Genomic DNA, 27,055 nt, shown 5'->3' with positions numbered 1-27,055 from the left:
TTCTGTACAAGGGCTGAAAATACCTCATGCTGTATCATAAACAAGTGCTAAACCATTCCTTTTTTATTGTTAGCAGTATGTATTTTACAGTGTCTAGGTCAATATAGTAAGTCTCCCAATGAACCTGTTAGTTAAATTTAAGTTTGAAACTTTTTATTTGAAAAGAGACATACTTTAGCTTGAAATTATTTGTTATACAATGCTCCTGATTTTCCTCTGTAAGAAGCAAAGGAGCCATTGGCGCTGCTTCAGACAGTTCTATCACAAAGGTCTATTTTACTTTAAAGGCACACCGTCAAGGTAAGAACCTTAAATTAGAAACAAACTTCTAATTCTCGAATAGTTCCTTAGATTATTAACACTGATTTCTTGTAAGCAGGCAGACACTGAGTGCTTAGTCCATTAGTTCACATCTTGCAACGTGCCAGCAATTTCACAAGTTAATTTTGTTCCCAATTTTTCTCTGCTCTTTCAATCTGCCCACAGTGCCCATCCCTGTGTGCTAGAGGATGCTCTAGGGAGGTGCCTGTGGAGGCAGGACAAAGCGCTGGGGCTTTTTGCACTGGGAACGTTCCCCCAGGAATGCCTACATTTGCTCTGAAACTCCTTTGTGACAACCTTGCTGGCAAAAGGAGACAGTAAAGCAATCACGAATCCAACTCCATGCCCTGAAACAAGCACTCATTACAATGCTGCTTTTTGATTCCAGAGAATAGCTCAATTTTCCAGAAGGAATTCTTTTGCTAAACTCTCTGACCTTTTTATAAAAAAAAAAAAAAAGTTTCTGAGATCTTGTCTGTAAGCGTTTTGTAGATAGGTGAAGGGGAGCAATGTGTTATAGATTCCTACCTTAAGTCACATTACATAATTTATATTGGATTCTTTCCAGTGTTAACTCTCTCTGTGTTTTCCTCTAATAAGCAGACTGTGAAATGACAGCTTTAGAGAACATACAATTAAATTTCATCATGTTACAGAAAAACAAACATTTTTTTCAATCTGAGGGAGTGAAAAGCAACCAGAAGAAAATTACAAAAGGGAAATCTTCATAGTGAGTTAACAGTGATTTACATTTGTGAAATAAAGCACCTGTTAGCTGGTTAGAATTACAGATTGCAAGGAATTATATTTTTATTTATCCAAGATTTGTGCATATTTACTATTAGTTCTAACCGTTCAAAGTAAATTCACTTGCTGCATCCTGTCCTGTGTAACACTGGTTACCTTTTCAAGGCAAGTAGTACCAGCTGTGCATTTTGGCTGCTGGATTTCATTATAATACCCATTAAATAACTTGTATTCCTTGAATCCGTTACAGATGGCAATTCAAGATATTGAAGCAATTCTAGGAGTTACAGGAGAAAACAAACTGAAATTGGAAAAAGAGCAACCTTCTGAAGCAGATGCTCTGAAAAAATAGTTAACTGAAGATGTTTAAGTGCCTCACTCTTTATGCTTCTGGAAATGCTTTCTCATCTGTAAGAACAGGTTTGGTTTTCCTTTCCTTTCACAAGCATTGGCTTGTGACTATTAACTGAGATCGTACATATCCATGATTTTTGAATGTGTTTAGAAGAATATTCCTTATTTCATAAAAATGAACTTCAAAAGCAGAGGATCATAATAAATATCCCTGATATTCATATGGTGGATCCTGAGGTACAGTATTTGTTTTTAAAACCTTATTAATAGAATCAGAGCCTCTCAGGGAGAGGAGACAATGTACCTTGACCTGCAGAACGCAGACCTTTTAATTTTACCAGGTGATTCCTCCATCAGGCCTGCAACTTATAACTGACCTTATTGTATCTTCATAAAGTTGGGTTAATGAATATAAACAGTCCAGAAGATCCCTAGCTAATTCTCCCATTGGTTAGTTATCCTGACTGTTAACACCAGTGCCTTATACATCATCTGAACTTCCAGGAATTGGATCTTGTTGTGCTTCTGTCTGCAAAACTGAAGAACTGTTTAGTACAAAATGATACCTCTCTGTGGAAGGAATCTTTCTGAGTCAAATTCTGTCACTGATGTTACAAAATGAAAATGACACTTTCTTCTTTTATATGCCCCTGCATGCACCTAGAGGTATCATGCTGTCTTTATTGCTATATCAAATCAGCAGATTATACTTGATTGAAAGGAGTCGTCCTATGATCCTGAACTCCTTTGCAAACCTATTGTCTTCTAAATACAGGCTTCATGTTTCAAATAAAAATCTAAGTATTTTTGTTTAATTATTATATATTTGTTCTTGTTCCTTTCTGACATGTCATCTCAATATTGTTTGTTTTTACAGAAATTTTACACAGGTTTTTCTAATGTGAAATTTAGCCAATGAACAAACTTCCTAGAACTCTATGGTTAGAAATGGAAGTCTTTTTGGCTGTGGTAGGTACAACAATGATCTCTCACTTGCCGAGAAAATAATATGCCAAAAAGCATAGTGTAATTGTTCATTAGTTCTTCCACTAAGACAAGATATATTTGTCCTCTGTTTTTCTTTGAAGGGCTACACACAAGTATGTTGTTCTGACCTTTTCCTCTCTGCATTGATAATATACTCTCTCCTATTTTAGTGCCAAGAAACTATTTCAGGAATTCTCACCTAGCTTCAAATCCAAGCTCTATTAATGTCCTAGTTTCTTCAATAAAAAACCAATATCCTGGGGGAAGAGGAGGCATACGAGAAGACGGCGGTATCAGCCAAGGAGTCAGTTAGTTTCTTAAGGGTTAAGGAAAATTATGCCTTGATCCAAGCCAGAACAACATAAGGTCTGAGAGGCTCATTAGTTCACTGGCACTTAATAGACTGCAGTGTCCTAGGAGTAAATGAAACCTGCACTTCCTTATGTCTTTGTTCTGTTCTGACAAAAGAAAACTGTACCTGTTTTTGCAGAGAACAAGTGATCTGAAAGTTCCCATGGTGAGAGAGATTTCTCAGTATGTGCAAAGTGTGAAATGTATTTCGAGGAAAAAAGTTTTTAATTACTATTAACACTTCTGAGCGTTGAGCTGATGGAAGGATTGAAACTGCTTTACAGTCTCTCACATTCAACTCCCATGCTGCTGGTGCCAAAAATGTATTATTTTTTTTTTTTAGCAATACAGCAGCTATAAACTGAAGTTAAAATCTTCCCCAAAAAAGTCAGAAATATCGTTATGATTCTCCTGTTCAGATTAGTGGATTATTTATTCCCACTCACTAACAGTAACAGAGTTCTTGAACTGTAGCTGGAATTTTAGCACTATTCAGAGCATGATCTAGACTGGGAAGAAACAAAGCAAGTGGGAAATGTGGAAATCAAAAGAAAAAGGTGGCCCAGGTGTGTCTGCTTACCAGAAATTCCCAGAGAATTCTGCAGCTAATGATTGCAAAGACCCAGGCTGATTCCCCAGCTGCTAGGGGTGGAGGAATGCATGTGGAATTACGTGAGGGGAAGTGGGGATTGGCATCAACTGCAGGAGACAATTAAAATAAAGGTTTTGTGCTTTTGATGGGCCAGGGCTGCAAATGAAGACGTGCATTCAGCTGATAGCATTTCATGGATCACAAAGGATATTTTAAACATATGCATTAAACATGTTTTTGCAAGAATTGACGGAGTCCGTAGCTTATGGATTACCCATTTGAGGTTGTTCTCCCCATTTTGTTGCCATCTGATACTGCAAGTGCTTAGAAGCCTGTAGGTGCCTAGATGTTCACCCACACAGCTTCTCAGGCACATAAGATTGTTCAAGACTAGAAAAGGCCTCCAGGCAAAACACACCAAGGGCCAACCTACCCCTTTCAGTGTCCTTACCTACATCAAGTCATATTACCTCTGTGTACAGGGCTATGAGCTGTTTAGGGTGCAGTGGTCCTGTCCTGTGGACTGTCACTCTGATCTTAGACACCGCAGCCACGTGTGTCATGGCAATTGCATTTTTGTGGCTCCTGCTGTTGGCCTTGACAGTATTGATAGCTTGGCTGCTGTCAGCTATTTTGCAGTGTGCTTGGGAATACTCTCGCCCCTTCCTGCAGAGGCCCTGCCTCTTAACATTGACCCTGCAAACATTTTTGGAGCTACAGAGCATTTCCACAGCAGAGGAATACAACACACAGATCTTTTTCTAACAGCCCAAGTTTCCGCAATAGGATGTCTGGTCTTGATTCTTGCATACTTTTTAGGCATGCAGTGTTTTGCTATGCATTTGTAAATACTGAAGCTACCTCATCCCATCTGTGGTACACGTTGTGTAAGACACAATTACATTCTCTTAACCAGTGAAAGGTTCTGCTGCTGGAGGCTGAAGAAATTTTCCCTTCATTCACGTTTAACAGAGAGCAACGCAAAGCTAACTGCAAGGTATTGTGAAATAAATACTTCTTTAAACCAAAGTAACTGTAAAACGTTCACTTTATAGGCAGTATATGCTTACTGGAGGTAATTTTGACCATGCAATATAATAGCAGAATATCACTGTCAGGATGCAATGCGTTAGTTCTGCCCTTCACCTCAGTGAACCAGTATCAGACTGCACCTTCTTTTCTCTCCTCAGTCACTGTTGCTACTAATAAAGGAAGATATTAAAGCTAACTATATGCTCTATTAATTATAAGAAGGTGAACTTGAGTCAACTTTGTTACTGACGATGATTAATAATTGCTGGTTCTACACACATGTAGTACACTACAGTAAATAAACCGGGTACATCGTTGGGTAGTAATTGATTAATTAGCACATTCATACTACATAGCTCAATGGCTTACGATCGCTGAGTTTGAGATATTACTTGAAATTATTAAAAGGAAAAATCTGCCCCTACTTCCCAGTTTATTCTGTATGATTTTTTTCCCTCAAACAGAACACACAGCGCTTCAACCCCGTGGCTTTCATTCCGATAAACCACACAACGGGACACGGGCTGCGGATTTTAAACACTTGAAAGGGGTTTGGGGCAGCCCAGACCCTCGTCAGCCCCCTGAGAGGGACTGCTGCAGGCCAGGCAGGCAGAGCCGGGCGCCCTGCTCCTTCCTCCTCCTCAGCCCCCTCAGCCGCCACCGCCTCCTCCCGCCCAGCGGCAGCGCGCAGGCGCGGCAAGGAAGGGAGAGGGAGAAGGAGAAGGGGAAGGGGAAGGGGAAGGGGGATGCGGGCGCTGAGGCGGCTGCATGAGGCGGCCGTGGGGGCGCTGCTGTGGCGGGGGGCGGCTCCTCCGCGCCCCCCCGCCTCGGAGGTGCTGAGCCAGCACCTGAGGCAGCGCGGCCTGCCCCACTGGACCTCGTTCTGCGTCAAGTACAGCGCGGTGCTCAACGACCAGTTCGGCCTCTCGCACTTCAACTGGCGGGTGGACGGCGCCAACTACCTGGTGCTGCGCACCGGCTGCTTCCCCTTCGTCAAGTACCACTGCTCCCGGGCCGCCCCGCAGGACCTGGCGCTGCAGAACGCCGCCTTCACCGCCCTCAAGGTCCTCAACGCCGGTGAGTCGACACAAGGGGCCGGCGGCCTCCCCTCGGCTCCCCCCTGAGGGGCTGAGGCAGGGAGCGGGGTCTGGGCGCCCCCCGTGGGGGCGAGGGGAAGGGGACGGGACGGGGCCCGGTGGCGGAGCCGCTCCGCGCCTCAGGGGAGCCGGCCCGAGGAGAAGGGGAACGGAGCCGCCTTCAGCCTGGCTGGAAGGGGCCGGGTCGGTCGCTGCCGGTCGCTTTGGCTCCGAAAAGCCGAGGTGTGGGACCGAGCTCGGCTGAGGAGAAGCCTTAGGGGGTGCCCGGTGAGCCCCGGCGCTCCGACAGGGCAGGACGAGCCCTGGTAGGGACAGCTGCTGCTTCGATGGTAACTTACAAACCGGTATAGGTATGCTTTGAAATGTTATTCTTCAAAACCTGCTCAGGAGATGCAGTTCTTCATGCCACTGGCACTGCCAGCACTGAACTTTCCATCAGTTTCTTCATGTTTCACTTAAAAATACATTCTCCTTCACAAGTCTTCAGTGAACTTTTGCTCCTAATGTCTGCCAGCCCTCATTCGCTGATCTTTCCAGTCAGAGAGAGAAAATGTAACCACAGAAATTGATTTTATTCAATAATAACTTATAATCTCATTTTATCTTTCCCTCCCCGCTGTCGGACCATTTATCTGCTCTCTCTCTTGCAGCTACCGTGCATGTTTAAATGTTTGGCAGTCCTGACTAAAAAGTCAACTCACCACCCTGTTTTGAGAATTTAGCTTTAGCATTTAGATAACTAAGCACATTAAACTGTTTTTGTCCCTGACTGAATTTGGGGCCTAAACTCATCCCCATTTTTCTTCCTGTGTCTGCTCTGTGGTAGGTGGATAATTCAGTGGTGCTAAAAATGATGGCACTTTCTGTGTATCCACCTTCCTGCTCGTTTTGGTTTTGCTGGAGCCGGTAGTCTTGACTACTGACCTCATTTTTCCCCAGAGCAGCTTCATGTTGATCTGTGAAGTCGCTGCCTGTTTTCCTTCCTACTTCTGCCCTGATCCACAGCAAAACTGGGAGCTGGCGGCTAAGTGGATGTCAAGAGAGTTTATGCTTGAGTGTCTTTTTTTTTGTGTTTTGTTTTGTTTTTAATTAGCAGGAATTACACTATATACGTGATCATCTTTCACATCGTTCATCCTATTTTCTTTTTGTTTTAATTCCTGTGCATTGCTGCTCTTCTTCAGCTGCTGATTCATGTGTGTTTGATAGGCAAGAAGCATAGCATGCGCTGATACCTACTTGTAAGCATTTCAGTAAAGGCAGAATCTTAAGACTCTTTAATAGGAATGTTTTTCCTCTATTTTCATTTCTGAAGCATTATTCCTTACTGTTAATCAGCAGGTTTAATTTTCCGGGCTTGTTATCTTTGTATGTAACGCATTTTTGTCTTTTCTTAGGCATCCCAACTTTACTATATGGAATTGGCTCCTGGTTCTTTGCCAGTGTCACAGAGACTGTTCATACGAGTCATGGCCCAGTTACTATTTATTTTCTAAATAAAGAAGATGAAGGTGCAATGTACTGAAATCATGCCCTCAAGTACCTGTCATTTGGTGGGTTTTCCTGTTACTGCTGCTACAAATGTCTATTCCCTGTGACTAAAAGAGAACTGAAGGCAATTCTTTTTTTTTTTTTGTTTTGTTTTTTGTTTTTGCTGTGTATTCTTTTATTTAACATGTCCTCAGGAAGCTTCACAGAATTTTTTGGTCATAAGAACAGGTTTATTTTTGCAGAGGTTAGTAAAGTTGAAAAAGTAGAAGCCTCAGGAAAAGAATTAATATTTCTAAGGGTGTTACAATTTATATAAGTCGGTGACTAGAACTGTTGAACAAGCTTCTGATGATTTAAAAAAGAGAAGTGTGCCAACTTACAGGACTGAATTTGTAGCATGTGGGCAAGGAAACTGTGAATATATCAGACTTTTCAGAATGTCTCTGAAAACACTAAGCTGCTCAGATTTAGACTGATGACATGTTTTGTAGTATATTAATTGTTGTATTTGCAAGAATGTTTGAATGAATCCACAGCAGCGACTCTTCACAACTACCCAGAAGGCTTTTTGGAAAAGTATGCCCAATAAGTTAAAAATTACTATTTGTATCTCATTTCTTCAAATGATATTTAAATAAAATATCTAAAATACATTTTATATTTGTTTTGTTTTTTGTTTTACATTGTATTTGAATTCCAAATACCTTCATTATGTTGTCTTTTGTTTGCTTTATAGGTAAGTAACAAAACCAAAATAATCTAAAGATTTAGTCCTCTACACTAACTGAAAAATTGCTGTGTTTTTTTTTTTAATTAATATGAATGAAAAGGATTCTACCCTCATTACCATCCAAAGCAATTGATTTCTTTAGCTGTAGTTGAGAGGAGGCAAATACAATGATGGAAAGACACAAACTCAGCTGGAAACCTAGGGAAAGAAAAAGGTTTAGGGAATTATTTGGATAGTGGAAAATAGGGAGTTATTAGATAATAAGCTCAAACAACAAAAACACCTGTACAGGATGTGTTACTGTTGCTTAGTTTTAATGCCAGCAAATAATGGTGTCTATTCTAAATGCCAAGTCTGGTGATGTAAGTTGATTGTTCCAATTTTCATAAGTAGGAAGATAAATGTAAAATGAGTAGGTACTGTTTTTGGAGGGTAATCACTATTCCTAAATAAATTATTATCAAGCTATGGCTACAGTATAATGTAATTTAAATACTTTTTTTACTTAATTCCAGATAATGGAACTGTTTCCCAATTAATGAAGCAATACAGTTTTCTAAAAGCAACACTAAATAATGCTTTAATCAGAGAAACGCTTACGCTATTATATTTAATTTTGGCCAATACTCTTGATACAAGTTAAATGGGTCTCAGAGATGAAGATACAGTATTGTAAGAAGCCTCATTAATAATAAAAATGACTTAGTGTTGTTATTCTAGAACTGATTTTCACTGTATTGGATAAAGTTAAATAACTGCAGCTCATAAGTTTAAAGTCAAATACTGCTCATTCATTGCTGCGGATCTTGTCAATATCTTGCTGTAAAGGTTTAGTCTCAACGCGAGGTTGATAAAATGGTTTTTAATTACCAGACTATAAATACAGCTCTTCATTGGAGTTGCACCTCCACTCACTGCAGCTTGTTTGATTTCTGATAATGTGTACTGCTGACTTTGCTTACCTGTTTTTCAATAAATGCAGGCAACGTGACTCCTTGTCCATACGGTGATGGGCAAGTCTCCTTAGAGAACATCTTTGACAAACTACCCTATTGATTACTGCAATTCTGTGCTGCTTGCAGCATTAAATAGAGACTTGATTTCTTGTTCAATGATCTCACTGTGTAACAATTAAGCAAATGTAATATTTTCTTGTATTACATGAAAATCAATAGACCTCTTGCTCTTATGAAGCTGATCATGCTAAAGGATGAACTGGAAGATGTCTGAGGGCAGAGTGCAAATATAGTCGTTCATTTGTTTCGTTAAGGCCTGCATGCGACCTGCTACAGTACATAAAATGGAAAATAGGCCATTTTTAAGGGGTAACACAAGTTATTAAATGATAATGAAATCACTCAAATATGAATATCAACATCCTTCATTGCCTTCAAACAAAGGTAAAATATTTGTCTCATTCTCCTAGCTATAAATGGGGGCTACTTAGCTTTGGCCTGAATGCAAGGTGATGTTGATGGCCAAGCAGGCTCATACCATCTTGTCTGAAACATCTCTGTAAGGCTCTGGGGGATGTGGGAATGGCAAGGATGAGTGTGCACTAGTCCTGTGATGGCTCAGTGCTCAGCTGAACCCTTGCTCTTTTGGCTTTCGAATCCTCATCGCTGTAAGCTCTTGCCTTGGAGCTGTCAAGATGGTGCAGTTTCAGGAGAAGAGGCTCTTCTGTTGCAGGTTAGTCCAAATGTTTGACCTAAAGGGTGTCTCTAAAGTACGCTTTAAGGATGAGCTTCTAGCAGTTTAATAGTTCAGAGATGGATTTGTGTGGGTAGCACCTACCTGTGTTCTCTTGCCTGTGAGGCCCTTCGGGGTTGTCCTGTAAACCCATGGCTTCAAGAGGCAAACTTGTAGGGAACCAGTCTTTAATTCCTCTGGTCCAGAATAGTTCACTTGTAGTTGTTTTACTTCACGAGTTCCTTTTTCAGTGTATTATGCTATGCATACATTGTGTACGCAGCATACGCTTCTGTTGACAAATTTTTGTATAGATGATCGAGTTACCAAGTGACCCTTCTCACTTTTTGTGGATTTCATCTGCTCTGCTTCCTTTGAAACAAAGTGCAGTTTATCTTGTAACTCGTGCCTTAATTATCTCTCTACACTGTGTTCAAGGATGATGTTTAAATGAGCGAGAGATGACATAAAAAGGCAGGGAGCTTTGTTTCACCTCCCTTAACAACTGCTTGGGATAAATGAAACCTTACTCTAAACCCAGAGGATCAGGTAGCTACTTCTTGTAGCAGACTTTTTAAACAGTAATGACTACTGGGGGCATCTTCGCCTAAACGAGTGCTTAGCATTACATCTTACCTAGGTCAATGGTCTCAGGTATCCAAGTTAAACTGTGTTACTGTAAATTAATGGAAAATGTAACTGCGCTTTGCTGAAAGATCAATGTCCAATAAAGGCTGCACAATCAAATCTTGTTGCAATGATTGAGGTCCTTAATTGCCTTTCAAAGATAAGGTGGTAATCAACATAGGTTTAACTGATCTTTTTTACCAGTTCAATTACATGCTAATGACTACAGCCAAGTCAGGATCTTTAACTACTTATACTTATTAAATCTTATGTTTGTAGTGAAAAATTACTTAAGCCACACAATCGATAAAGCCCAGGTCTTAATTACTATATTTCACTTTTATACCTTTTTGTATGTTTGACAAATGTTTCACTAGAGACTGTGTAGCGCTAATGATAGTACCCCAAGAAATACAGTTTTCTGTTATTGTCTGCTTCTCCAAACTGTGTCAAAATGTGGGTGTTTTCATGGTGGTTTCAACAACATTTGGGACTACTAATGCAACTTACATTCTAGGCAGCTCATGGTACTTAAATATATATATATATTTATGGATAATAGCACTGCTTTTATTGCTAGAAGATGTACTACCTGAAAACCTTCCCAGCAGACACAATTTCAACTTGAAGTTCTTAGCATTTTTCCATTGTAAATGAATACTAGACTTAGGTATATCAAAGTACAGATGGCAGCGAAGTACAGATGGATGTTCCCAATTGTTTCTGGTTGGTACTTCACATTGCCTCAAACATAAGTGTCTGTGTCCCTTCCTCTGCATCACCCTCCTTTCCCTGGAGCACTTCACAGGGTTTTTTTCCAGGAACCTGGAGCTACCTCCTTTCTTTGAGTTATGCAGCAGTTGGATCCCTCCACAACTTACTTTGTGCCTGAAATGCTGCAACTCTGAGTGCATAGAATCTTTTTTTCTTGATTTTTGGATATTTGTCCTTACTCTCCAATGTACACCGTGAATGCTGAAAATCCAGAAAACTGCAGCAACCACCTTAGCCTGAATTTGAGTCAATTGTTTGAGAAAAAACGTCAGTCCTTTCTGAGCTCTTATGTGAAAGTGCAGTAACCAGCTCTGCCTTACTGAAAGCAGATCTGGCTGCAGTAGGAAGGCAGGTGAATTACTCGTCGACAGAGAGGAAGGCTTTTTCCCCCCGTAACTTCTTGTTTAACTGCTGAGACTTGGGAGGCTGGAGAAGGGAAGGGGACCAATGGTTTTACATATAGTACTTCTGGAGCCTGCAGGAAAATTTGGTGGAGGAAATGTTTCTTCTCTGACAAACCGACTGAGCAAATGAGACTGAGCAAGAACTGCTTCAGTGGCATAAAAGGAGTGGAATGGTGTTTGGATGGGAAAGGATGGATTTGGTAGGAAGGATGTCTAGAACGTAACTGAGAATAAGCAAAACATGTCTGGTTTTAAGTTGCTTGCCTCAGCCTAATTCTGTTGAGATTTAAGTGTTCTCAAACCTGCTGACATTCCTCCTGCTACTAACACGTTCTGGAAAAGGAGAACAGGAATCCAGAGTTCATTCTTCCTGCGCTCAAAAGAGAAGTGTTCCTGCATTTTGTCACAGGCCTTATTGGTTGTGACAACTTAAAATTGATGGAATAGGATTTATTGGAATCATTTTGTAAGCAAGAAAAATGAAGAAAAGTTTGAATTGACTAAATAGCCACCTTTGAAAAGCTAGCAGCACTATAAACACCCTGGTTGTCTAAATCTCTTTGCAAACCATAATTGTAGATTTCCCTGATGTATGCTATTCTTGAAAGAAACGTAGGTATTTCTTAATAGTTGAGTGCCCTTAGGCTTCTGATTTACACCAACTTTGCCAGAAACAAAGGAGATTCTGCTTCATATATTATTTACTTCAGCCATTTAAATTAAATTGGCTTTGCTGTAACTCCTTAATCATGTTCGCTACAGAAAAGGAAGTTGTCTTGGCATTATTCTGAAACACACAGTTACAGAAGTGGATGACATGTCGTGTGCTCTTGGGCTACTTCATTCAGCTGAAATGTGCCAACAAAAAGTGGCAATTCAGGGGCTGCAGGAAGGGGAATGCAAAATAGAAATCATCACTAATACATTCCAAGTTTAGTTAAAGGTTTTTTGGTTTCTAGAAAAGAATAAGATGGTATTACTGTGTTTGCAATTAAGTCTTTTAAATAAAGCATGTGTGCAGTGGAACACCAAAATTTGCATTAATGATTGGGAAACTCAGTGTAAATTATTGACCTTTGTGAATTAGAAAGTGAATAAACGCAGCCGAAATAAAGAAGGCTCATGTATCACAAACTATTTATTACTCAGAGATGAGTGTAGTCTGACCTTAATTATTTATGCTAATACATCATAATGTTCTAGTAAATGCACTGCAATACGTTCTTAGAAAGAAAAGCGTATTTTTTATGTGCAGTCCACATAATGAGAGCTTTCTGCAGTGTTGTGAGAGGTCACGATTTTTGTCTGTGCTCAAGAACCCATCCAGATTATTAACATTTGCAATGAGGCGGTTGTCTTGCAGAAAAGCCAAATACATATTTATTCCGCATTTAGAAAATAGAGAGGAAGCCACTAGATTTGAGATGATGGAGTACTTTGTGTTATCCTGAAGACAGTTCGGATGCATTATGGTTGCTATTTGCTTGGTAAGGTAGAATATGTATGGCTTAGATTTTAATAGCAATTGCATCACTTTAAGCACAGTTTATGAGCCCTGTACTAGTTCATTATAAAACTAATTTATTACTTGCGATGATATTAATAACCCTAATAGATTTAAAACTGTAAAACACAATTCAAAGCGGTCCTTTGGACAACAAGTGACTGAGGAAACTTTCAATTTTGAAATGCAAATTTTGAAATAGAAAAAAGAACAATAGAAAAACAAAAATAGAAAGAACACTTGAAATTTTTGACTAAAATTATAACTATTGCAAAGTCAAATCTACTTCTCAGAAGAAGAAATGCCATTAGATACAGTTGTTATACGCTTAGTGATTCATGGGCCTGGTTATACACATGCTTTGTGATGTATGAATTATTTAGTAAGAAAAATCACAATAATTTTGTTGTTACTCAAGAATTTATAGGTTGACAGAAACAATTATACAGACCCTGAAGCTGGTCTGGTGCAGTACAGTAATATCATTAACTATACACAGCCATTTTTGCTCAATCCAACTGGTCGAGTTTGTGCTGCAGTTTTTCAGTAATTGTGCATCATATCTAGCGTTTAAACAATATTAATTTTATTATGCATGAAACGTGCCTGTATTCTTTAAGGTATGTTCATAATTTCAAGCAAGAGCTTTAAACATCAAATTTACGGCTTTGGTTTTTTTTTTTTTTTCAACTCAAAATGAATTTATGATGATGAGGAGTTTTAATAGATCTGTTTAAGGCTGGATTCTGCTCCCACTGAATTGAAAATAAGATAATTAATGTCCTGAGTTTTGGTTCGCAAACAGCCCTTTGCCTCTCAGTGGCATTGATTTGTGTCCGGAGGCTCTGAGCGCTGAGTTTCTGCCTGTTTAAACCCCTGCAAAATGACTGAGAAGCAGTGGGAAGGCCTGGAAGGGAGGCAGCTTGTTTTCTGCAAGTTTTCAGAGCAGGTTTTAAGGGATCTGGATCTATGCTTGTAGTTATCAAGGTGGTACACTTGGGTGATACTCTCCTGGGAGATGCATTTTGAGAGAAGAAAGGCCAGAGATGATAAATTTGATAAACCAAGGACTAGCATTTAGATTCTGCTTCCTGTGAGTCTGTTTTATATACTGTATATGAATTAGATGTAACATAGTACAGTATTGCAGTATACCAAAACATTTTTAATAGTTAAAATGTTTAATAACTTTTAGCATGTGTTGCTAACAAATGCCAAATATAGTGTGTTACGTGGTAAATGCACGTTGTTCCTGCATCATAAACTGGCAAATTCTGGTGGTACTGAGGTTAAAGTTTCCCAGAGATGCTCAGTAGGAGCCATAACGAAAATGTGGGACGTCCTGACTCTGCCTTATCCTCGGCTTCCTTTGTGTGCCTCATTTCCTTCTCCCCAATGATCTGAGCATAGGATAGCAGAAAATATTTTGTGGTCCTAATACTGTTGTTCGTGCACTTCAGCTCCTCATACAGCCAAGTGCAGCTGGCATAATTTACCTGCTCTGATTTCCACTGAAGATTACAGTGTGTGTACTGTAAGGGTTGGTGTAAAAATATCATGTAGGTAAAGAAGTGCTGTGTAGAGAAGACTGTGTGAGCTCTGAGCACTGCATTATTCATCTGCACTGGCCTGATTCGCTCTGAAGATTCAGCTCATGCATCCCTCCACTGATGGCAAGGAAAATGGGGAGAGGAAACCTGCTAGACACAGGTCCTTGAACAGGAATATTCACGAACTGGGGCAGGAGCGTCAGCTCTGTCCTTCCTTCCCCTTCTTTCTATGGACTTTTGCTAGCAGGACTAGAAATTTCATCTGTGGTAGTGAAACTTTGCCTGTGGTAGTGAAAAGATGGAAAATGAGTGTGTTAGATAGCTTCCTTTGCAGTGGGAATTAGAGAGGGAAACAAGTAATAACTTATTTCCTTACTTTTTGAGGGCCTCGCAAATTGCCATGATAACCATGTTACAGGGAATCAGTGGGGTACAGCATTATTTCCATACCGCTTACTGATACTCCTCTGAGATCCTGCAGCATGGCAAAGGTGGTAATTTTAGTATTTTTGTGTGTCAGCATTTTGCTTTTCCTTGAAAACAAAAATTTATTTCCTTTACGTGGCCATCTCCAGATCTCTATCCTTTCCAACGGCAATGGAAAGCAGCAGAGAGCAGCAGCAGACTGCTCTGAGACAATTGTTCCTGCACTTGTAGCACACAGCCAGCCTGGAAGTCGGTGGCACTGAAGAAGGATGTTTCCCCTGCACAAATAAAAATAGAATTTATAGAAGTCAAGGGCTTTGTGATCCTCCTGTAATTAAAGAACTGGCATATTGTTCCCTTGCAGAATTTGAATATTAAGTCATTGTAGATAGAAAATAACTTCCAATGCATAATTATAAATAGGAAATTCATGCATATTTCTTGCTGACAGCATGTCAGCTGGATTTAGTGGAGAAAACTGGACTGCTTCATTATTTTATTCCTTTGGAATTCTTGAACTGCTTGTGTCAGAAAGTTTTAAAGAGATTCTTTGGACAATTTCTGAACTTTAAGAATATTTTATGAGATATTAAAAATATATTAAAAATACCTGTATTTTGCTACTCATTTTCCCCCCAACATTGAGGGAAAATACAGATTTATTTAATTATACCAGAAATTGTGGAGGGTGATTAACTGAGTTACAAACAGTGCAGGTAGAATGGAAATCTGTTATGAAAGATGGGTTCTAAAGAAATATGTAGCAAAAACAAACCTGTATCCAGACACACATACTTGATGCACTTTACTTCATAAGATATAAAAAACTTGAAGTTTGATTACATCTGCATCAACACAAACCAGAATGGGGGAATAAGGTTATGATTAGCCCTGGAAAAGCTACATAATATTTATGCAAATTTGGCAAATTGGGTTGGTTTTCCCCATAGTCTTGTAAATGAAAAAGACATTTTAGAAAAATTGCAGTTCCATAGAAATTCTATGATTTTGTATCCCATTCTTTCAAATTTAATAGAAAATGAATCTGATTGAAATGAACCTGATTGAAAGGTATACAGGGACCTCAGGTAAAAGGCTCATTTGAACAGAAGGAAGTCCATGTGGGCAGCACCAATTCCTTAGATGTTTAGGAGCTGGGGCTCTATTAATTTGTAGTGTAGGAACTAAATTATGAAGTTATTGAACAGAGATAAAATTTATCTCTGCTAATGGCCATTGAAAGATTGTGGTTTTTCTTTTTTCCCCCTCAAGCTCAAACAATGTCAAATTCTGATGTGAGGAAGCTTGAAGATGGTTCAGAATTAAATCAAATGCACATTCCATTTATCCCCCTCAAAATTGATATTATAAGTCAAACAGTCCAGTTTGTCATATATGATAATGTGAGAGATTGTGATAAAATGCACAGATCCATAGCCTACAATTGAGATTAATGCTCTGAACTGAGCAGCGAAGTGTTGTGCTGCTGCACTGTGCCAAGCAGAGAGCCTTCTCACTAACTTCTGTCAAAAAATAAGCTATTTTATATTATTTTTTATACCCATTCTTGGTGCTGCTGAGGAAGCTGGGCTTAAGCATTTATCAAGGACTTGCCTCCCTGGGGCTATGTTTTGTAGCAGGCTGTTCTGAAATGGCTGGTCTTCTGAAGAGCCATGGAGAAAACCTTGGATGAATGCCTTTTACCTGGACATCGGTACGAAGTATTTACAGAATTAGAGTTCTGCTAATTTAGATCAAGAGCAATACGAGTGATGAGCACGGGCCTCTTTGCAGGGCCCCATTTACTCTTTGGCCTTGGGGTCTGTTGCATTTTAGGGCAAGGATGTGGCCCCAAAGTGGAAACAGGGCTGCGAAGAATGGCTTGAGGAGCCCATGTTTGGATTTTTATGTACTGAGAGGAGGAATCTCGGTCTAAATAATCCAAAGGCAAAAGCTTTGTGAGTTCCTATGGAAGCTCTGCCACCTGAGCAGCCCCCATTACTTTACATTCTGCAGGCCAGCAGCGCTGGACGTTTCCCAAACTTCTTAATTAAGGCAGGAGCCCCGATATGTTTGCCGTGCTGCCTCAGGAAGAGTTTTCCCGTTGGAACCGAGGACGAACACGGCCCCGCGCCCCCCTCAGCGGGACCGCCACCACCCTCCTCCCGCAACATGGCGCCGCCTCCGCGCCCTCCTCCTCCCGCAACATGGCGCCGCCTCCGCTCCTTCCTCCTCCTCCTCCTCTCTATTTTTTATGATTATTCCGCCCCCCTTCTCTCCTCCCGGCGTCTCCGTTTTGGTTCCGGGGCAGCGGGGCGGCCCTGAGTCCTTCCTGCGGGCGGGGAGGGGCGGAGGCTGCCCGGCTCCAGCCCCGGCCCCGGCCCCGGCGGGCAGCCCCCCGCCGCCGGCCCGCCGCAGCATGTGAGCCCGGCGGGGCGGGGATGCTCTGGCTGCTCTGCGGCCCCTCCAGCGCCATGGAGAGCCAGGTGCTGGTCATCCGCATCAAGATCCCCGACGGCGGGGCCGTGGACTGGACCGTCCACTCGGCGCCTCAGCTGCTCTTCAGGGACGTGCTGGTGAGCGCCGCCAAAGGGGGGGGACGCGGCGGCTCTTGGGGGGGGTCTGTGCTGGGGGGCTCTAACGGGGAAATAACCCCCTGGGTCGTAGGAAGGGTCTCATGGCAGTGGGTTTTAGGGGAGGTGATGCTGCCCCGAAGAGGGGCTCGCAGCCAAGAGGCCGTGCTGCAGAGCAGTGCGCAGTTAAAGGCCCCAGTCGTGTCCTAAGGGAACCCTCCAAGGGTTTGGTCCTGCCCTATGCACAGCATCCCCCTGCTAGCACGACGTGAGGTGGTGATGAGGTGTTGGTTTGGGATCGACTGGGAAAGTTGTCATGTGGAAATCAGCGTCATCTCGGGTGTGGGAGCTGTGTGCCCCGCACATGGTGCTGTGGGTTTGTTGCATCTCTTGGCCCTGAGCTGCCCCACAGCCTCCTGAGGGCTCCCTTGTGCCCCGCAGAGTTGCAGAAGCTCCTCCATCCCCGCCCAGGTAATCCCTTTGCACCTGTTGCAGGTGTTGTGGGCATGGCTTTGGAAAAGCATTAAAGCATTTTTGCTTTTCAGTGCTTAGCCTTGTTGCTTCAGCACAAAAGCAGCTGGAGTTATGCACACCTTAAACGTGGGCTGTACAGTCTGTTTAGCAAGTGGGGCTGAAAAAGAAGAGCTATTTAAGCTTGAACTGCCTTGCAGTAGGAATCAGCTTATGATTTACTTGGTTTGGGGTAGCAGTGAGTTCTGGGGATCAGAGTCTGAAGCTGGAGGGGTGTTGAGGCAGCACAGCCATAGCACGGTGGTCAGGTCCCATCGTACGTGTGAGGCTCTGCGGTGCTGTCGTGGTGCTTACGGCTGCTCCCTCAGGCAGCGGCTGTGGCCAGTGTGTGACTTTGTGACCTGAAGTTAAAATGAAACTGTGCTCAGTTGTGACACAACACTAAGATCATATGTTCTGGAGCTGGATCTCAAGGAAGCAGAAGTACCATAGCACAGTTGCTCAAGGAGCTTTATCTCCCCTAATTTTTAAGTTGGATCAGGGTGAAGGACTGAACTTGGGTCTAGTGAGGTACCCACAACCTTGCCCTGCTGCAAATTTGAGGACCTACCTCCAGCACACTCAAAGAGCCTGGCAGAGCCTTTGGCATCTGAAGGCTTCTAAGAGTCGTGATCGATGGACCACAAGGACTTCAAGGGGCACCTGAGGTCATCAGCACCTGCAGTAATCTGCAGTCACATGGAAGTGATGCTTCCCGAGAGCCGTGGCCACGCTAAGTGTGAAAGAAATGAGTCAGGGAGGATGTGTTAGGCCAGTCTTCAGCTTGGCACATCTCTGGTTAGTGAGGACTCCACTGCTAATGCTTTTGGTGAGATGGTTGTGGGGGGGATCTGACATACAATACGAACGACAAGTCAAAGTGAAGGGACTGTGATCTAACGGGGGTCCCACAGAGCATTCTCCTTGCTGCTAGATGGGCAGTTCCTGTGATCAGCAAGTTTAGGGTTAGTTACACAAATCATCCATGCTCAAAAGCCAAGAACTGTAGGCAGGCTTGGCTAATGCAATGTCGGTCTTATTCTGTTTTATTCTGCATTACTGTTGAAGTCATGCGGAGAAATTGGAGGCTTCTGATTCTTCCCCTTCCACGTGGATTTTGATGCTTATCTCAGTTTATTTGTAGCCAGCTAGCAGTCCTATTTCATATCCCACTCACTGGTAGAACAGAGTGAGTTGTTCCTGGGTTAAAACATCCCAACTGTTTGTCGAGGGAGAGTGAAAGGATTTTTGCATCAGGTCACATTTGTGTCGCTGATGATGATTTTCAGTTTTCAAAGCTATATCCACAGTACCTCTGCCCTCACCAGCAGTGTTGGGCTACGTACAGCAGGACACACCGTGGTGACACATCTTGGCCATGGTAGGAAGGAGTTCAGTAAGGTCTGAGTTGTCTCAAGGCCCTCATTTGTTTAAGTGATTGTGTTTGAGGAGCTGCCCTCACAGCATGCGTGTGTATTTAATTTATATGCTGCCTTCAGAAATTAAATGAAATAAGGCTCGGTGCGCTGAAGCGTGGTAGATCTGGCACCACCTGTGGCTGGAGAGGGCAGGACTGAGGCTGGCCCAGAGCCTTTTGCTGTCCTGCCTTTCATTGTGATTTTCACTCACCTTGTAGGCAATTACAGAGGGTTTTATGTTCGAGTACCAATTAAAGATAGCACCGAGAATCAAAACATTCCCTACTAAGGAAAATTACTGAACAGTAATAATGCGGTCAGACCCCACCATTTCCCGTACTGCCTGGCTGTCTCCAAGCAGCAGGCACAGGAGCTCCAGGTACCCTTTTTCTCCCAGCTCATGGTTTTCCTGCGGAGCAATGGCTCATTGGGAAGTGAGTGTACCTGATAGCCAGATCCAAAAACCAGGTGTTTTCCCCCAGATCTGCAGCTGAGGGCTGAGGGAAGCTGTATAGGAAGGTTGTTTTTCCTTCTTTTAAGGCAAGTCCACCTTTTGTTTTGTATTGAGAAAACCCCATAGAATTACCTTTGAGAACACACAATTTTTTTTAAATGTGATTTTTGTTAATTTAGCATCTTAGAAGTATCAACAGCCTTGCAAATACAAATTAATTCATATTTTTTTCAGCGAGGAAGCTGTGATATTATCACAAAGTACACTGTCCGTAGCCATGGGATAACCTGGGATAACCTCTTGGTAGCTGTAGGGTTGGAGTCCGAGAGTCTGATGCCCAGTGCAGTGCCTTATGCACTAAATGTCACTTTTCTATTTATTTTATTTTATTTTTTTAAGTTTTCAGCTGCTCTAATTCTGCCCCGTGGAGGAGCCCTTACAGGTCACCACGCCGTGTAGTGGGGTTGCTGTAGTGGGGTTGCGCAGCCCTGGGAGCGGCGCTGCCGGCGTGTTTGGGTTGGGCATTTGCCTGATTACTTTCCTGAAGTGGGTGCTAAGAGCTGTTCTTCATAATGTCACTTCAAATATGTCCTGCGTGTAGCAGCTCTGCAGACCTGTAAGTTACCAGTAAACAGATTTATTTTAAAGGCGCCGCTAAATGAATTACAATGAGCTTGGTTTTTTCATCAGGCTGTCTGGACTCATTTGCCCGAGCTGTCACTGGAGCATTTAAGCACTCGGTGTTAATTCAGGATAACTCCGTGATGTCATACTGAGACAAGACCAATTTCAACTGATAAGAGAACGGGGCCCCCGGCTTCAATATTTACCCTGTTATTAAAAGCAGTGCTTTCACATTTTCTGCTCCCTCACCCAAGATAAGTGCTCCACAGCTATTCTAGAGAGCGGATTTGACGGAATTCCTTTTTGGCTGCCTTTCCCTGCTACTGCTCGTTGCTGTTGGAGGCTTTTCAATCTGTCAGAAGCTATCACACGTGAGCCCACTTGAGAAATTGTTTACAAGTCACAATATTTTATTCCTCGTGATCTCCGTTGTGGTAGTAGAAAACCACCGCGCACAATCTGTTGAAATTTCGAGTAATCCTTTAAGCTCGGGTCACTGTGAGGTCTGCTGGAGGGCAGAGCCTGGAAGGCAGCTGATGAAAATCCTGCGGTAGGAACAGGGTGGAGGTGGCATTTCCCTCCCTCCCACCCCCTGTGAGGCTGCCTTGGGTGCCGTGTTTGACAGAGGTACTGAAAGTCTTCCAGAGCAAAGTTTTTGTGCTTGTTGGTAGGGTTGTCTCTTTAACTACTTAGTGTAAGGCAGAATTATGGTGAACAGCTCTTAAATTGATGTACTTGGTTGCTACAATTTTTTAAAGAAGTCTCAATGCATAGAAAAAAATATTTTGAATAAAAAAATGTTTTAGAGGAATTTCCCATCACTGCTACAGTGCTGGTGCAGCTCTGGGAGCCTTGGGGCTGTCCTAGCAGACATTTGGGGCCTCCAGAAGTGTTTCTTGCTGTGGCATATTTACACTCCTCTCAACTACAATTTGTAAACATCCCAAAATCGGGTTTATTTTCTGATACCAACTTTTAAATCTGTGTAATGGAAGTGTCTGTGTGCCCCCACACGAATGTTTTACAAGTAGCTTAAACCTAATGCAATTAAAGTGTGTTTGCTGAGGAATTTTCAACGTTTAACTAAATAGATTTAGAAATAATTAGTTAACAGCACAGTCTTCTGGTTAGGCAAGACTTTAATTTCTTGTTAGGGACAGAGGGTACAGCGTGTCTGGCTTTTGACAGAGTATCTACAGAGCTGTCGAACCGTGCAGAACTATTTAAATGGAAGAATTTTGATTAATACGGCATTGCTTTGGGTCTTTTTATGGTTGCGTAGGTTTACAATGTATATCATTGGGGAAGCTGCACTGCACATCTTTTGTCTTTTTGTATACAATTAATAGTTTAAATTACTGTTCATTTATTTTAACATCTGAAATGGGAAAGTTTTTAGGAATATTATTTGCTTCAGTTAGCCCTGTGGAAATCTTTGTCGCTTTCGCTGCCTTCTCATTATATTAATTGTGTCTCTTTAACATTGCACAGAATGTTTAATTTCCTGTTTTCGGATGAAAAAATAGAGAAAACAGAAGTGACAGGACAATGATTCCTAAAGCTTTGATACGGGGGAGTGCTTAGCGCCCCAAGATGCTCACAGTGTACGTACCACAATAAATATTTTTGTTCATTAATTTCTAATCACTTTGTGACACTGTCAGCGGAGAGACTGCCTGACATGAGAAATCAGGCAGCAGGAAGGAGAAAACCATGCTGTGCATTTCTGCCGTGCCCCGACATGACATATTGCAGCCTCGCCGAGGCTGACAGCAGCACATACGCCGGGAGGCCGGGATGCCTTAAATCTGAGCACATTGCACTGGATTTTCAGGGAGTGCTGTGTGTAAAGGCTTTAAGGAAAAAAAAAACAACACACCAAACTCTGCTCACCTCGGTTCAGTTGTACGGAAAAGGCTTGCATTTGACCCAAAGCAGTATTTTTGTGTGTAGTGTTCAGCGTGCAGTTTGCATCTTCCCTGGGATAACGCCGACGCTGAGGGCTGCCCGATGGGTTAGCATGTTAACTGCTTCAGCTCTTTTAACTTTAATTCCTCCAGAGCTGCCAACTTATTCGAATCCAGCACTGAGGAAGTTTAAATTCTGGTTAAAAGTGCCAAGAGGCCCTGCAGACCTCCTGGTCTGCATGGTGGGCATGGATTCAGGGTGCATGGCTCTGCGGGGCAGCAGCAGGCTCGGTGTGGCTGCTGGGTCCTGCTGCTTTCCTGGGCAATTGTGGAGTGAAAGCAGCAAAAATCCCTTCGGTCTGTTTCAGTTCACGTGGGTGGCCTCAAAGCTGCACAGAGCTGTGGCTGTTACCCCGCTGTTGGTGAGCCGTGGGCAGGACGGGCTGGAGGCGTGCAGCGAGGCTGCCTCGCAGTGCTGGGAAGGACCAAAATCCAGGAATCAAGGCAATAGGAGCAGAGAGACTGAGGCAGAAAACCTGCTTTCTCACTTAAAAAGCCATTCATAAACCTCTGCTTTTATGACTTATCTCCATGAGTTAGCTGGACACTGTTCCGTAACCCACGGACAAAATCGATCCTTTACACCACAGCAACAGACAGCACTGACTGCTCTGTGATTATGATTGAGCTGTTTAAAAAGGAGAAAAGGTATTCCTGGAGGTGATGTGCAAAGGAAAGAGAAGAGCGTGGTGATTCGTATTGATTTGTGTTGTGTGCTAAAAAGTTGGTGATTTTGGGGGCAGTGGTGAGGAGCGGGACTTTGTCTTCTCCCTGCAGCTGGGGAACAATTAAGATGAATTACTCTACATCATCTCGGGCATCTCGCCTTTGGGGTGTAGCTCATTCTTCTTTACATTTCAGGATGTCATCGGTCAAGTTTTGCCGGATGCAACGACAACAGCGTTTGAGTGTAAGTACGACTGGTATAAACCGTCTCTTTTGTGATGTTATAAGGTTGTCATTTTTTACATAAATAATGTTTACGTTCATTATGTTACGGTTAAATATTTATGCCTTAATGCAAGTTTAATGATGATACTCGACTAAGTAATATTTTATTATTTAATCACAACTTGAGTGAGCATATTTCTACAATATAGCTTTAATTACCAGCATGACCTTCCCGTGCTCTTACTCCTCACTGCAATTATATTGCTTGAATTAAATGAAAAGTATAAAGTACCTGTAGGTCTGAGTTTAAAATTTTAATTCTCTGTTGGAAGAAATCAAAAGAGTGTTGGCGTTTACAAAACACTGGCACACAACATACGGATTTTGTACAAAATATGGCAGCATGGCCAAGGTGTCCCAAACCCTTCTGGGTTTGCAGCACTCCACAGAAGAAGTGAATGCTTCCCTTTGTCAGAACATTTGTCTGGTGGTTGTCAGAAAGGCTGCTAAATACACCGTCACCCTGTTGCCTTCCTCCTGTGCAGGAGGAGGTGTGGACAGATGCTCAGCCTCAGCTCCTGGAGCTGCAGGACAGTGCAAGTTAAGCTTGGGCATTTGAGTTTTGGCTGAGAAGCTGGGAAGTGCAGCTTGTGTATGGGATCTGAGCAAGCTGTAGGCTGGCGCTGTCCTTGCTGGCACTTACACCGTGTGAAGGCGGTTGTATCGTGCTTTTGCTAGGTTAGGAAAGCTCTCAGTGGCTGTGTTGGTGTGGATTTAGACCTCCGCTGACGTACCCACTGACTATTTCAGTTCCGTTCTCTAAATCCCATTTGTTTTTATCTTTGAAGGGATTCCCTGGGGGATTGTCCTATGTGAAGAGCAGTAAGGTGCAAAGGGGAGTCAAACCGCGTATTAGGGGATAAGATACTGTGCTAAGAGGTTTCTTCCAAGTGGAGAGGACTCCTGCTGTTCCCCTTCAATATTTTTTCTCTGTGTATCTCCATGTTTTCCTTTGATGGAGATGAAATAACGAGGAGCTGGAGGGGATTAGGAGTGCTGCACGAGCCAGGTAGCGATGCTGAAGGTGAGAGAGCAGACAGGACAGCAAAGGGCCTTGCACTCTTATTAGCATTTCCCTTCTTTAGAGCCGTACAGACAATTCTGAGTGCAAATAATCAAAGGAAATAATGGTTTGTGAGCCCTCAAGTACTACCTAGCGCTTTCCATTTTTCTTTTCACACTTGTGTTTTGCTCTCCTAAAATGCCAGAACCCTAAGAACGGGCACTGTAAATGTTATTTCTCTCTAGCCTGGACATTTCTCCTGCCCTGCTTTTGAAAACAAGACTTTCTACAGAGACCTGGACGAAACCAGGCTCCAGACCTTGCTTTTTTTTTTTTTTTATGATTTGTTAATTTTTTGTTGATGCTGTTGTTAAACATACCTCCCACGTCACCCATTAGCTTTGTTTGAACTTCACGCACCAGTAGCGGTCCCTGCAATCAGGGCAGTAGCCCATATTAATGGTACCATGTGTAGAACTTTCCTGGAAATACTTATTTCATTGTGTCTTCTAACATCTGCTTCTGTGCTTTCAGTTCATGTCTCTAGTCTGTCATTTACATCTGCACAAAACCATTTCCCCTGCCATTTAACTGGCATCTAAAATATGTTATGTATATTGATGCCTGATTTTTCTGGTTCCTTTATCCATATCAAACGCCTGGATTTTTCCAGCTGAAGCTTCCTCCTCACCTGCTTCATTGCTTCTTCGGATGTGGATAATTGCCATCCAGTGTAGTCTCCTCTGCTGTTTGCTCAGTTATTGTTATCTACAGTGCATCATCCATTGCGGCTTCTACCTGGGGCTGCACTTCTCCTGCTATTGGACCTTTATGTGGATTTCACCATCGTATCGCACATTGCTACAAATAAAATCTCTAACAACATATGGCCTGTTATGATCCTTTTATCCAAACTCTGCCATTTTGTATATTTGTGACACACTGCAGATTTTGCGAAGATTGCTTCATAATATTTGTTTACCATCTGCTGCACTCTATTTGGTATCTTGCTAGGATTTCTTCCTCCATTTTAAGTGACATTAGCAAAATCCAGCCAGTACGTAGGATTTTTTGGTTCTACTTTTGCTTCCCTAATGTGCTGGAAAATCGTATTGCTGTGCTCTAGGCAAGTAGAGAAGCCTGGAAATCTTTCTGAACCCATGCATTATATCTGGCTAGTTTTGGGGCTGTGCCCGCTTAAATGTCATGGTAGGATGGCAAAGGATCTCTGCACAGAAAAGAAATATTTTTTTTTCTTTTTTTTTCTCTTTATAAACATTGCCTGGCTATTTTAGATTTGGCTTTTTTAATACCAGGTTACAGTTTCTTTTCATCAACGCATTTTTAAATTTAATTTATTCTCTTTGTACCACTGTCAGGAATTTTAGACTTCTGAGAACCCTGCAGTTAATTTCTTATCATTTGAAATGAATGTGTGATTTAGAAATGTTCTGCAAGTTTTGGCCCTAGAAGTTTTCCAGTTCTTTTTTCTCTTTTATTTTTTATTTTTTGGTGGTCCCAGCTCAGTCTGTTCCCTCAAATCGAGCCTGTCTAATGGCTTTTATCTCTGCCTATTTGTCTCTCTCTGTCATATGTTTTTCCTCTTCTGCTTTTCACTCTGATCCCTTTACACTGATGCATGGCTTTTGTTGTGTGCACTCCTCCTAGGGCAGCTCCTTCCACCTTGTTGTGCTACCACAGCACGGCTGTGACTTGGGTTTTCACCAGAGAGCAGCTCTGCAACTCCTCCTTTCTGCTGGAAACATTTCCAGGCGAGGAACCACTCGTTTTCAACTCGCTAACTCTTCTTGATCTTTTCGTCATTCATGACTCGCTGCGGGCTGGTAACCCCAGCAAGTGGTTTCAGCAATCTGGCAATTGATCAGTTAAACTTCCAGGAGGTAAGGCTTTGATAGGACGTGGCCGTGCTGGCTGGTTCCTCTTCCAGCCTTCGTGCTTCCAGTGATCCACAGCTCTCTTTGGGAACATTTTTGAGTGCAGTCCTAAGGGGATTTTTTGTTCCTTTTTGTCCCTTGTATTCATCTCTTGATGTTTCTTCTCTTCTGCATTGCTCTTCTTATACCCCCAGAATTATCTGCTGGGATTTCAGAGCCATAATGACCAAACTCCTCGTCTCAGGTAGTCTTAATTTGTTGATTTAGATCTGCTCCCAGATCCTTGGGCAAGAGTCAGTTTGCATCCAGGAGAGTGCTGGCACTTCTTGGGTGCTGATGTACCGCACGAGGGCTGGGGATGCAAAGAGCACGTGCATCGGAGCCTGCCTGCAGGGACGAGGGCAGAGAGACTTCACCAGCCCCTGCTCACATCCTGAGGTGGTCAGGAGCAAATCTGCTCCAGTTCTGAAGCCGTATGAATGAGTTCACTCCATGCCTCACCTTTTGGTACTTTACACGTGTTTGAAATCTGGTGTGGATGCTGCTCCTTGGTTTCTTCACACACGTTGGCTCAGGCAGGATGATTCTCACAAGTATCCGAGGAAGATATTTGGATATGGGTCCTTATGGGTCCTATAATTACCAAAATTACCATTTTGTGGTGGAGTTGGAGGGGAGGGGTGCATGTGGTCGGTCTGATAACTCATGTAGCTCTCTGAATGGTGAGCGTGTATCAGCCTTTTTTTGAGGACTGGGGGAGAAGAGGACGGGGCCAGACGCTGCTCCCACCTGGGCGCAGGATCTCTGGAGTGCAGGGTTGCACCAGCTGGTGCTGGTGGGGGGATTCAGCCCCCGGTACATCTGCACCTGCTGAATCCTGCTGTATGTCTTCGGGAAGTCTATTCCTCCTCTAGATGTTGGTATTAATAACTCTGAATGCTTTGCTGGAGCCTTTCCGAACCTTGCTCTGTGCTCTGGTCCTGC

The 27,055-nt window shown here is 42.6% G+C and overlaps 3 protein-coding genes across 6 annotated transcripts in view; all 3 read left to right on the top strand.

Annotated features, from left to right (window-relative positions):
* The window catches only part of IQCH (IQ motif containing H), an 80,666-nt gene extending 75,976 nt beyond the window's left edge, over positions 1-4,690 (top strand). For both annotated transcript variants that reach the window (XM_068695818.1, XM_068695819.1), the window contains one exon: positions 1,319-4,690. In XM_068695818.1, coding sequence (XP_068551919.1) covers positions 1,319-1,420 — 102 coding nt within the window. In that variant the 3' untranslated portion in view covers positions 1,421-4,690. The remainder of the gene's footprint in view (positions 1-1,318) is intronic.
* A 391-nt stretch (positions 4,691-5,081) lies between these two features.
* C12H15orf61 (chromosome 12 C15orf61 homolog) lies at positions 5,082-7,625 on the top strand. The gene is made up of 2 exons (XM_068695826.1): positions 5,082-5,461; positions 6,879-7,625. Exons 1-2 carry the CDS (start codon positions 5,131-5,133, stop codon positions 7,004-7,006), a joined length of 459 nt encoding a protein of 152 aa, XP_068551927.1. The 5' UTR covers positions 5,082-5,130; the 3' UTR covers positions 7,007-7,625.
* Positions 7,626-16,975: 9,350 nt separating this feature from the next.
* Positions 16,976-27,055, top strand: part of MAP2K5 (mitogen-activated protein kinase kinase 5) — a 125,774-nt gene continuing 115,694 nt past the window's right edge. The window contains exons 1-2 of one of the 3 annotated variants that reach the window (XM_068695374.1): positions 16,976-17,252; positions 23,084-23,132. In XM_068695374.1, the coding sequence (XP_068551475.1) occupies positions 17,118-17,252; positions 23,084-23,132 (184 nt within the window). In that variant the 5' untranslated portion in view covers positions 16,976-17,117. The remainder of the gene's footprint in view (positions 17,253-23,083; positions 23,133-27,055) is intronic. The other 2 variants (XM_068695376.1, XM_068695375.1) reach the window with 2 other exon arrangements.

This window comes from Anas acuta, chromosome 12, assembly GCF_963932015.1.
Source record: "Anas acuta chromosome 12, bAnaAcu1.1, whole genome shotgun sequence".
Classification (NCBI taxonomy): domain Eukaryota; kingdom Metazoa; phylum Chordata; class Aves; order Anseriformes; family Anatidae; genus Anas; species Anas acuta.
Note: the sequence above shows the minus strand (reverse complement) of the source record. Positions and strands in the feature narration are given on the sequence as shown.

Excerpts from the sequence above, each read along its gene's own strand:
- C12H15orf61 (XM_068695826.1), top strand. The coding sequence starts at position 5,131 with ATGCGGGCGCTGAGGCGGCTGCATGAGGCGGCCGTGGGGGCGCTGCTG. Across the intron at positions 5,462-6,878 it reads CCTCAAGGTCCTCAACGCCG|GCATCCCAACTTTACTATAT; the intron begins GTGAGTCGACAC and ends GTCTTTTCTTAG.